A 12,767-nucleotide genomic window follows, 5' to 3' on the forward strand; every position below is an offset into this window, starting at 1 on the left:
TTATCTCAACATTATATATATTACAGATTAAATACTCATTATTCCCACAGCCCTTAAATCTTTTGGGATACGCTGATGATTAAGATGTCCATATTAAGTGATGACAGTTTTAACATCAAATGTCTTCAAGAGCTTTACTTTCTTTAAATTTTATTTTGAGTTAGTTAACATACAGTGCAAGGTTGGTTTCAGGAGAGTTCAGAGATTCATCACTCACAGACAGCACCCAGTGCTCATCACAAGTGCTCTGCTGATACCCATCCCCCACCCACTGCCCTCCATCAACCCTTAGTTTGTTCTCAATCATGAAGAGTCTCTCGTGGTTTGTTTCTCCTCTCTTCTCTTTTTTCCCCCTCCCTCCCATATGTTCATCTGTTTTGTTTCTTAAATTCCACATACACGTGAAGTCATATGGTATTCGTCTTTCTCTGATTGACTTATTTTGCTTAGCATAATACATTCTAGCATAGCTAAACTATGGAGAGCTTTAATTTAAAAAAAATTATTTTTAATTTACATCCAAATTAGTTAGCATATTGTGCAACAATGATTTCAGGAGTAGATTCCCTAATGTCTTCTACCCATTAAGCCCATCCCCCTCCCACAACCCCTCCAGTAACCCTCTGTTTGTTCTCCATATTTAAGAGTCTCTTCTGTTTTGTCCCCTTCCCTGTTTTTATATTATTTTTGCTTCCTTTCCCTTATGTTGGAGAGCTTTACTTTTAACAGAAGGCAGACACCGAGTGCATTCAGGTAAGCCAGTAAAGGAATAATGGAAGAGAAAATGGCACACGCTTCTATGGTGCCTACAAAAAAAAGTGTTCCCAGCACAGTTTTTTTCATGTGGTAGACACTAAATGTTCAATAATTCAAATAATCTCACAGTTTATTTTATTTGATACTACAAAAATGAGAAAAAACACTAAAAGTATTTTCTTAATTTTGATTCTTACCTTGAAATTTTCTATCAATCAGAGACCACTGTGTGTTGTTTTATAAGTCTTTGCCTGGTATTATTTTATATCTAATAATCATATACATTTTTATTTGTTTTGTCTATATGAATGTGAGATTTTCCATGAAAACTAATTGCTCTATAATTCTTCACAACGTCATGCAGATCAGTCTTTAAAAGCTTGATATAATTTAACATGATTTTTACCATATATCTGTTAGAATCCAGGCCCTTCTGCTATATGATAAAAGTACTTTTATTAAACATTTTATTCTACCAAAGTAGAAACCTGCTATAGTAAAAATGATTGCTTTTAGCTAAGATTAAAAGTGGTACTAAAATGCAAACTAGTGGTACCCTGGGCTTACTGTAAATTAGTTTTGAAAGGACTATAGAAAGGACGTATTTTTCACTTACCATTGAATTACATATATATCCAAAGAATTGTCAGTGTAGGTTATAGATGGTGTACCTTATCTTTGGGGGTAACCAATTGCCTTTTTTAAAAAAATATTTCATAATGACTATGTTTTTTCCTTTGGAAAGAACTTAAACCAATGAAAATAGTATATTTTAGTTCTAGGAAGTGATTGAAAACATGTTTACTCTGTCCATTAAATGGTACGGAAAATTTGCTTTAATGAGAATGACAGCTTACAGCATGGTCTAAAATTGAAAGTCTTGTTTAGTGAAAAACAGCTGAATGTGATCTTCATATATTGTAATTAAATATATCCATTCATTATTTGTCATATCAAAAATATGTAGTCCTTTTCCAAAAAGAAATATCTCTCACAATTTACCTAAACTATGATATATAACTATTGGGTAGATAAAAAATGGAGGTATGGATACAATTTTCAATATTTATGCTGCCTTGCTTAAAGTCATTTATATAAATAAGTATTTAATATGAATTCATTTTAATAACAACTACTAGAAATTAGAAAGAATAGCAAAATGCTGTTACAATATTGGCACAGCATGTCAGAGCTTGGCTTGTGCAGGTACTTATAGATTATATGTTATCCTGCCACAGAGAGAGACAGTTTCTTAAAATGCCTAAGTTAGAATCACTTATCTCAGTTTCTGGTTGAAGTAGACCTTGGACATATGACAATTTATAAATCTGAAATACTACTGGAAACTGTGGGCAGATTAGTTTAGTTTTAAGCACTAAGAACCTAATATTTACAATTTCTCCCTAATAAATCAGAATTGTTCCAACATAGAAATATGGTAAGGAAACTAGCATGTAAAAAACCTGTACAAGACTGATGGAAAATGTTCTACTTCAGTTGTAGTAAGTTAAGAACTAAATCAATCAGGATAACTACTTTATAAAAGTTCAAGGTAGTTTTTTCCTTTAAATATCTTACTAGACCTAAAATTAAGCATCCATTTTGAATGCTGTTTTATGATTCAAGCTCTGCAGAAGTTGTATCATTTGAGTTTTGCTAACTTAACATTTTTTCAACTCGAGCGAGCTGCTTCTTAAGCATCCTACCTCATTTTCTTATCGAGGGATTTTTTTTTAATGAAAAAAATGTAATAAAATGACCACCAGTTACATCACAATTATGTTAATAGAATTTTAGAACTGGCCTTTGGGAAGCTGGAAGGGAAACGACAGAACTAAACATTCAACGCAAAAGCCCCAGTGGCTATTAACTCATTACCATCACAGACTGGGAGAAATTTAGGTGGTAATCTCATATGGTCCTAGGTCTCCAAACCAGCCACTAGCCAAGCCACCTAGAGAGCTGGGTAATGTTACTTTGTGGAGGGTTCCATCATAAATGTTATTCTCCCAAATGTGCTTTAACCAAAAATAGTTTGTTATAGCTTCTACTAACCGTGGGAGATTCTGAATGGAAAATGACACTTTTAACAATACTTCTTCAAATAGGGCAGATAATAATATGTGCAGGCATGTAATTCAACATAATTAACAACCAGACTACTTTTAACCATGAAGCATAAATTCGATGGTAGAATGAAGGCAAATAGGGAAGTAGAAATCCACCTACATCAGAATTTATGAAACTACTTTAAATGATAACAAACCTAATTTTCTCAAGCTGAATCCAGTCGGCGGTATTATTCTTGGCATATGACACGATGATGCTGGGGTCTGAGTAACTAAAGCGACATGAACCTGAACCTGTAAACAGCAATAACAGTAAGTTTCAAAGTTAAAAAAACAGTGTAATTGCATACCATCCTTCCTGATAAATGTGAGATAACTTTGTAACCATTTAAATATTTATTTAATTGCTTCCCCATTCTTCCAATTATGCTGAAATTTCTTGTGATCGGTTCTGATAAATACTATTTGATAAATAACTTTAGGAATCAGGAAAAAGGCAAACAAATTTTTCAGATTTCTTTACAGATACACAAAATTCTAAACTAAGTTACAAAATAAATACTTAGCTCTATGCCAAAAATATCTAATATTACAGAATGATTAATAATGCGATCGTGGTTCTTGCAAGTTAATATCAATTAATAGTGATTGCATTAAATAGTATATAAGTCATTAAACTGCACGAGGACTAAACACCATTCTTCTTCAGTGTGGGTCTTATTTAAATGATTAGACAGCATATAAGAAACTAAAATCCTGTAAAAATTCAAGTACTAAATGGATGAGAACTGTTAGATATGACTGATACTATTCTACTATAGCCCAACATTAAAGATTTTAAAAGAGAGATGTTATGTCCCATAGCGAACACTTATTTGTCACTATGATTTTCCATATTGGAAATGTGACCAAAGAAAGTTTTTAAAACTCTGACAGGGTTTGTTTCTACACATTCAATGAATTCATATAATAACACATAGCATAAGTTAGAATTTCAAAGATCTTCTCAGAATACCCGAAACAGCCATGAAAACATATGCCAGAAGTTTCTTGTAACCGAATAGCAGGATTTTTTTCATACCATATTAAAAACAAATGAACCAACAGAAAAAGAAATAGTTCAATTTATGTTTCAGTTTTACCCATCTGCTAGAGGAGCCTCAGTTTCAGCAAATGACATCTGTGGACGGTTTTTACATTTGTAGTTCTCAGGAGTTCCAAGCTTTAATAGACTCATTTATTTTATTTCAGTGGTGTTTAGTACAACATCAGTTAGTCTGCAATCGCCAAAGCTGGCAATGTGCTAAAAGGCCAAACGGCAGTTTTCCCAGATTTGTTCTCACGGCCAAAATGTGGGTGCAAGAAAGGGTATTCAGAGGACAGCTACCCGGCAACCCTAAGCTCAAACAGAAGCCCACCTTATGCGCTTCTCATCACTCCTAAATCTTACCTTTCATAAGCAGCTGCTTAAAGTAAATATCAAGCTGTGAGGCTGCAATTGGAAGCGGCCAGGATTATGTGGGACAAACTTCCATACAAACAAGAATAGGGACTGGCAGAAAATCTGTTTATTTCAAAACAAAGTTCAAATCAGCCTAAAGAATTTAAATGGTATTTATGTGCCTCCTTCATGTTGTATACACCATAAGCTCTTAAGAGCAAATGTGTCAGAGGTGCATCCCTGAAAAAGGAACGGGTAGAACAAATGATAACCAAAAATGTGCCTTACAGGAGGCAATTCCTTGCAAATTGTTTACAAATGAAGAGAGAAGGAAAGCTGGTAAACATCAGAGTAAAAACGTGTCCAAATAGGTCTTCTCTCCCCATCTCCTTACGCCACCATCTCAATGTGGCGAAATTTAGTTTATGATGTACCCATAAAACACAAAGGCACCTGGCAGGTGAATCACTTTTCCTCAGCCACTTAGTCATTAAATTCTTTCATATCTAAAATATCAATACTTTTATGAATCCATCTTCTCCTTGTTGTTGTCAATAGACCCTCATTAGCTCTTGCCAGGACTCTGCAGTAGTGATTAGTTAGCCTCCCCGTCTCCAGCCTCACATGTCCTTACCCAGCCACATTGTTGCCAGTGCTCTTCCTACAAGTAAACTGAATCTGGTTACCTCTCCGCTTATAATCCTTCAGCAGTTCCTCAGTACGGGAACCCACCCCCTGGTGGGAGAAAGATGCACAGTTCCTAGAGACCAAACACGTACCCTGGAGAACAGAACTAGCCCCGGTCACTGGAAAGGGTTCCCACGTGAAAAGATGGTCAAACACGGAAAGGAACTCCAACACGGGGATAGACAACTGGAAACTGGGACTGGGGAATGGGGGATGGGGGATGAGGGGCCAGGCAGAGAAGAGGTGCTGCCCAAGACCAGGGAACTGAAGAGGGAGAGCCTGAGCTGGAAGAAGTATCCCCAAGAGAACCAGTCAGCTCTGGATATCTGCCTCACTCTGAGGCCACCCTCACCAAACTCTCATTCCAAATGGTGCCAGTCTAGGGGCACCTGGGTGGCTCAGTTGGTTAAGCGTCCGACTTCAGCTCAGGTCATGATCTCGTGGGTTCGAGCAACGCATCAGGCTCTGCGTTGAAAGCTTGGAGCCTGGAGCCTGCTTTGGATTCTGTGTCTCCCTCTCTGTCCCTCCACTGCTCGTGCTTTGTCTCTCTCTCTCTCTCTCTCTCTCTCTCTCTCTCTCTCTCTCTCTCTCTCAAAAATAAACAAACACTAAAAAAATTTTTTAAATGGTACCAGTCCAACGAGTAAACAATTTCCCACTCCCACTCTGAGTGTACTTGTTCACCATATATTGGGTACAATTTTTCTTCACAGAAACCCTTCTGAATTACAACCCCACCGTCACATAGCCTTCAGCCCGCAGAATAAGATTTTCACTGCCCAGACTGACAATGGTTACTTGACTCTGGGATGAGGGGAAGAAAGAGTTCATCAGTGTCCATGTGCACAGGTGGGTAATACCACCCCCAACCCCCTGCTCCCATCCGCTGTGGTGCCGAGCTATCATACCTCAAAGCACCTTTTACACAGTGAAGAGACAGTAATAACCAGGCGCCACCTGCAGCAGGTACCTCTTTCTTTCCCCTCTTAAATCAAAGATCTTTAATTGCCAACACTGAAATTTAAAATCGGAAAGGAAAGACAAACTCAAATGTCAAATGCAAAATAACCTCTTCTTACAGATCTATTTTCTCCCCTTCAGATCCCTTCCAATGTAATCCTTCACTCTAATGTAGCAAATCTGCAAGGATTTAAAGAACAGTGGAAAGAGGGAAGATAATTCAGGATCATGGTTATACAAGTATGGTCTGAGAGCCACTGATGGACTTTAGCTGGTCTAAAAACCCAAACATTTTTGGGGTGCCTGAGTGGCTCAGTTGGTTGAGCATCCAACTCTTGATATCAGCTCAGGTCAAGATCTCATGATGAAGGGCGCCTGGGTGGCTCAGTCAGTTAAGCGTCTGACTTTGGCTCACATCACAATCTCACGGTTCATGGGTTCGAGCCCTGCATTGGGCTCTGTGCTGACAACTCAGAGCCTGGAGCCTGCTTCAGAATTTGTGTCTCCCTCTCTCTCTGCCCCTCTCCTGCTCACACTCTATCTCTAGCTCTCTCAAAAATAAGTAAACATTAAAAAAAATTAAAGAAAAAAAATAATCTCACGATGAGATGGAGACCACGTAGGACTCTGTGCTGACAGCATGGAGCCTACTTCGGATTCTCTCTCTCTGCCCCTCCCCCCAGCTTATGTGCATGCATGCATGTGCTCTCTCAATCTCTCTCTCTCTTTCCCATAAAAAAAAAAAAACCAAATACTTTATTTGGTTCTTGACAGGCAAATGAGGACAGTCCATATATTTTCATTTCTGTCCAAACCAAGGGTACAAGTAACCTACAGAATGATTATGCGTTCCTGAAGTTTTGTGTTCAAAAATAAAATTAGTGAAATTTTAGGAATTATGGAGGATCCCAATTCAACAGTCTAAGAAATCTGGCTCTCATGTAGAGCTACACATACAAAGATTACTGAAATACCCACAGTGTCGGGGAGGACAGGATATTTTGTGTTAAAGGCACTTCCATCAATGTTGTTTCCAGTTGGTCTTGGTTGTCAAGTATTGATTTTAAATTGACAAATAAATTGATAAAGGATAAATATAAACCTACAGTTATTTATGGTAGCTTTCATTTACATCGTTATCGGTTATTTAGTCAACCCCACAGCAGACAGTGATGGATATTTTTCACCAAAAACGTTTCTAGTCTATTACTGTCTTAAATTTTGTCCTATGGCTTAAGAAATATATGCACTGAAATATAAATAGAAGCCATCTTCCCTGCTTTGCTAAAGCAGATAGCTACATTATGCCCTGCAACTGCCTTGCAATAAAACACTTCACTAATGATGTCCTGGATTTGTGCTATTGACTTCGTGCCCAGGCCTTTGTGCTTTTTTAATAACTTGCTTTGTATTATCAAGTTAATATAAAAATACTGGGTAATTTTTTTTATTTTTTCAGAATTTTAACATAAAATCTTAAGTCTGAGCTCATTCTTATTAGGTTAATAGTGCAATACATGTAGTGAAGAAAACCAGAAACACAGACAGTAATGCCCTCATCTTTTTGCCCACAAATGTGTATGTACCATATTCTCTACCCATCATACCAGTGTTTTCTGCTTTCCTCCTGTTCTGGTGGAGGAAGTGTTTCTATTCTAACCAATGTGATCTTCCTTATATGGCCTAGATCCCATCTCCTCTTGCTCCTTGAAATTTCCCCTTTCTTTTTCCTGCATCATTCATCTCTCCCCCTGAGTTTCCTGGGTCATTTCTATCGTCATATGAATATCAATGAAACATACAAAGCACCTCCCATCTTTAAAAAAAAAAGACTTTCTTGGGTGCCTGGGTGGCTCAGTCGGTTAAGCATCTGACTCTTGATCTTGGCTCAGGTCATGATCTCATGCTTCATGAGTTTGAGCCCCACATTGGGCTCTATGCTGACAGCGTGGAGCCTGCTTGGGATTCTCTGTTTCCCTCTCTTTTTGCCTCCACTTCAAAAATAAATAAACACTTGGGGCGCCTGGGTGGCTCAGTCGGTTAAGCGTCTGACTTTGGCTCAGGTTGTGATCTCGTGGTCTGTGAGTTCGAGCCCCGCATCGGGCTCTGTGCTGACAGCTCAGAGCCTGGAGCCTGTTTCAGATTCTGTGTCTCCCTCTCTCTGACCCTCCCCCATTCATGCTCTGTCTCTCTCTGTCTCAAAAATAAATAAACGTTAAAAAAAATTTTTTTAAATAATACTTAAAAAAACCACTTTCTTGATGTCACCCCTCCTTCTGCTCCTTCCCATTCTATTTTTGTTCCCCTGCACAGCAAAACTCAAAGGGGTTACCCAGTGATGGTCAATAAATCTTCACATCCTATTCTCTCTTGCCACCCAGACAGGTTTCTACTGAAACTACTCTTGGTTAGGTCACTGGCGGATGGATGTTGCCAAATTAACAGATCCCAATTTCAAGTTACTTTACTTCTCAGGAGGATTTGTCACAGTCGATCTCTCCCTTTTTCTTGGATACTTTCTTCCCTTGGGTTCCACCACCTTCTCAATTTTTCTGCTGCATCACTGGCTGCTGCTTCTCAGTCTCCTTCATTTCCCATTTCCTTCCTGACCTCAAACTATTTTAGTGCTTTTCTCTTCTCTTACCTACACCACCTCCTTTGATGGTCTTTCCTGCTTTCAGAGCTTTAAATAACATCTACAACAGATAATCCCTAGGATTGCATCTCCCATGAGACTCACGCTTGCAAATCCAAACTGCTGTCTTTCATTCCTAATGAACATCTCAAACTTATTAAGTCAAAACCGGAAGTACTGGTGTTCCACCTCCTGAATAGCCACTAGTCTTTTCATTTCAAATGATACCACACCAGATGCTCAAACAAACAAATGAACAAAAAATACCCTAGGAGTCATCTTTGATTCCTCCTTTTGCCTCACTTCCCACTTCAGCCCATCTGACTGTGCTGGGAGTTCTGCCTCCAAAATACTGTTCAGCTTATGTCCCTCTCTATTGCTACCACCTCAATCAAGTCATGAACATGTCTTGATGGTTTTCTTGCTCCCCTTTTATCCTCCTGTGATCCATCATCCACACAGCATTTAGGGGGTACAGAGTAGTCTTTTGGGGCACCTGGGTGGGTCAGTCAGTTAAGCGTCCAACTCTTTTTTTTTCTTAATTTTTTTAAACATTTATTTATTTTTGAGAGAGAGACAGAGAGAGACAGAGAGAGAGAGAGAGAGAGAGAGAGAGAGAGAGAGAGAGAGAGAAAGGGAGGCAGATAGAGGGAGACACAGAATCTGAAGCAGACTCCAGGCTCTGAGCTGTCAGCACAGAGCGCGACACGGGGTTCCAACTTAGGAACTGTGAGATTATGACCTGAGCCAAAGTTGACGCTTAATTGACTGAGCCACCCAGGTGCCCTGAGTCCAACTCTTGATTTCAGCTCAAGTCATGATTTCACAGTCATGAGATCCAGCCCCATTTCCAGCTCCATGCTGGGTGTGGAGCCTGTTAAGGATTTTCCCTCTATGCCCTTCCCCTGCTCATGTGGGCAATCTCTACCTCTCTCTCTCTCTCTGTCTCTCTCTCTCTCAAACAAAACAAAAACAGAGGAGTCTTTTAAAATTTTTTGACATTCTATTCCCTGCTTCAAAACCTCTCAAGGCTTCTCAGCACACTAGGAACGAAAGGACGAGCTCCTCACCATGATACACAAAAATCCTTGGTGATCTGCCGGTCTTGTACATCTTAGATCATCCCTCGTACCATGCTGCCTCTCATTTACTACATTCGAGCCATAAAGTGCCCTGGACTTTCTTTCTCTTCCCTGAACACTCCATCCCAGGGCTTCTGTGCTCCTTCACTTTGTCAATTTCCTCACACCCTACTATCTCCTCGTTCCATTCATATCTTTCCCCACTGGTTCCCTCCTCTCCCTCAGGTATCTGTGCAAATATCACCTCCTCAAAGAAGCCTTCCCTGAGCACTCAATCTGAAGAGGTCTATCCCAATCGCCAACCTCCATTTTATCACTCAGTTTTGTATTATTCATAGTACCACCAGTATTTAAATTTATTGTTTATTTAATTATTTACTGGCTCATCGTCCATATCCTGTTAGGATGCAAGTTCCATCCGAGTAGGAACTATGTGTGTCTTGCCCATTACTTATGTCCCTAGTACCCACAACAGTGCTTGGTACACAGTAGGAGCTCTATAAATTCTGGCTGGATCACAAAGAAGTTTGCCATAATGTTTTTACTTCAAATTCTCCATTTCTTCCTTTTTACTGAGTGGAGTTTCTAGTGAAAAAGGGTACTGTAACAGTAGATGAGACTTAAGGACTTTTGACTTGCCTGAAAGAGTCAAAGTATAAAGAGACTCGACACCATACTTTAGAATATCTATATTGCATACTTCCTCACCACAGATTAACTGGTAGTGCTGTATAGTCAACAGGGTAATAATTCCCACAAATTAATTAGAAAATGCCCTAAGATGACTTAAACGGTTCCATAATCCAGTCTGCTTTCAGAATAAAAATATCAGAGACAAATTACACCAGTAATTATGGCACATTTTTATCAGCCAGATAAAGTAATGTGAAGAACAATGACAGCCAGATGAATGATTTTGCTTATTAGTAAAGTCTTATTATAATGGCCCAGCAAAATTGAAAACGAGCAATTTGCAAAGTCATACAAGGTAGTCATAAGCCACACAGAATATCACTCCCAAGGCACGAGTTCTGATCTCCCCATCAGGAATCATTTTCTACTGTATTAAAAAGTTTCTCAAATGCAATATCTTCTTGATTGTGGCATTATCTTGTCTCTTTAAGTTGATTTGTTTTGTTTCTGTTGAAACAAATTCTGTTGAATATTTGAATAGATTAACACACTGGTCTAAGGGGGAAAAAACACTTTTACATTTAGGAAGAAACTTAATACAATTGTAACCTTATAGAAAAATGTTACTTTTCTTTAAAGTTTATTTGTTTATTTAAGTAATCTCTACACCCAATATGGGGCTTGAACTCATGACCCCAAGATCAAGAGTCACATGTTCTTGGGGCACCTGAGTGGCTCAGTTGATTAAGCGTCTGACTTTGGCTCAGGTCATGATTTTGCGGTCTGTGGGTTCGAGCCCTGCGTCGGGCTCTGTGCTGATAGCTCAGAGCCTGAAGCCTGCCTCTGAGTCTGTATCCATCTCTCTCTCTCTGTCTCTGTCTCTCTCTCAAAAATAAACATTAAAAAAAATTTTTTTTAAAAAAGGAGTCACATGTCCTTCTGACTTAACCAGCCAGGCACCCTGAAAAATGTTACTCTTTTTTTCAAAAATTCTTAAATGTTTATTTATTTTTGAGAGAGAGAGAGAGAGACAGAGAGAGACAGAGAGAGAGAGAGAGACCATGACTGGGGTAAGGGCAGAGAGAGAAGGAGACACAGAATCCAAAGCAGGCTCCAGGATCCATGCTGTCAGCATAGAGCCTGATGTGGGGCTTGAACCCATGAACTGTGAGATCATGACCTGAGCTGAAGTCTGACACTTAACCAACTGAGCCACCCAGGCGCCCTGAAAAATGTTACTCTTAATTGTAATGTTATTTAACTGACTGAGCCACCCAGGCACCCCGAAAAATGTTACTCTTAATTGTAATGTTATGGATTGAGAAAATCTTTGATGGTAGGTGCAGGTTAACGTGTCATATAGGTTTAAACATATCTTATTTAATTTGTCTCACACGAGGGAAGTCCACATGATAATAAATTCAATGTTAGCATTACTGATAGTTCTATATAATTTTTTTTACTTTACCTTTTTTAGAGTGAAATTTCCTCTGATACAAGCTATCTTTCAGAGAGGAAAGCATGCACAGCAGATAGGAGAGGATGGGGGAGGCAAGCTGCCTAGGCTGCAATCTGGGCTTGGACCCTTCTTAGCTGTGTGACCTTAGGCAAATCACTTAGCTTTTCTGTGCCCAATTTCCACATTCGTAAAACATAAATAATAATAGCAATCTCTTCATAATACTGTTGTGAACAGTAAGGAGTTAACACATGAACAGGGCCTATAAAACAGTTCTTGGCTCATACTGTTTAAAAGATTTCAGTTATGATTCAATTTTTTTTTGTTTCACTTCACAAATTCATTTATCCTAGAAAAAGGAGCACATTTCTGACCATATTTGTTCATAGGCTAAATATTACATTGAATTGCTCCTTATCAAAGAACTTACAGTGCATTTTTCCTATGGCTTCTTTTATTTTGTGCTATTTCCAGGCTCTTCAGTGGAAATCCTATACATTCAACATGGAAATAAAAACTGAGACCAAAATGAATAAACTACTTGTTTGTTAGCATCACTGGTAAATGCATGAGTGGGGAAGAGAAGAGTCTACCTGATAAGAAATGAAGGTGTTCTGGGAGAAGGATAGCAAGACAAAGCAGTATAAGCAGATACATTTCCTAAGGGTCACAGAATTGCTGTAGTAGAGTTGAAAATTTGGTTTTACAGTTCCTAGCATCCAAACAAAACAGAAACTCTGATCAGGTAGAGTTTTAGTAGCACTCATCAAGAAAATACATTCTAATAACTCAAGAGAACAATAACAGTTGCTATGAACAGGTAGGTACCACTATGTGCATGCCTACTTTGCAAATGAGGAAACTGAGGCAAAGAGAAGTTGAGAAGTGTACTGGGGGGGGGTGGTAAATGAAATTCAGAATTAGATAGACCAGAACCCACACTTTTGACCACTTCACTGTACTGCGTTTGGTGAACAAAAACACACTTAAAAACAAACAAACAAAAAACAGTGCTACATTTTCACCTGGTCACAACAGGTTGGGA

General features: G+C 38.8%; 1 protein-coding gene across 3 annotated transcripts in view; it reads right to left on the reverse strand.

Moving 5' to 3' along the window:
- The window catches only part of RELN (reelin), a 579,194-nt gene that overhangs the window by 226,964 nt on the left and 339,463 nt on the right, over positions 1-12,767 (reverse strand). For all 3 annotated transcript variants that reach the window (XM_053218590.1, XM_027071727.2, XM_027071724.2), the window contains one exon: positions 3,023-3,119. In XM_053218590.1, coding sequence (XP_053074565.1) covers positions 3,023-3,119 — 97 coding nt within the window. The remainder of the gene's footprint in view (positions 1-3,022; positions 3,120-12,767) is intronic.

The sequence above is a fragment of the Acinonyx jubatus genome, chromosome A2 (genome assembly GCF_027475565.1).
Source record: "Acinonyx jubatus isolate Ajub_Pintada_27869175 chromosome A2, VMU_Ajub_asm_v1.0, whole genome shotgun sequence".
NCBI lineage: Eukaryota > Metazoa > Chordata > Mammalia > Carnivora > Felidae > Acinonyx > Acinonyx jubatus.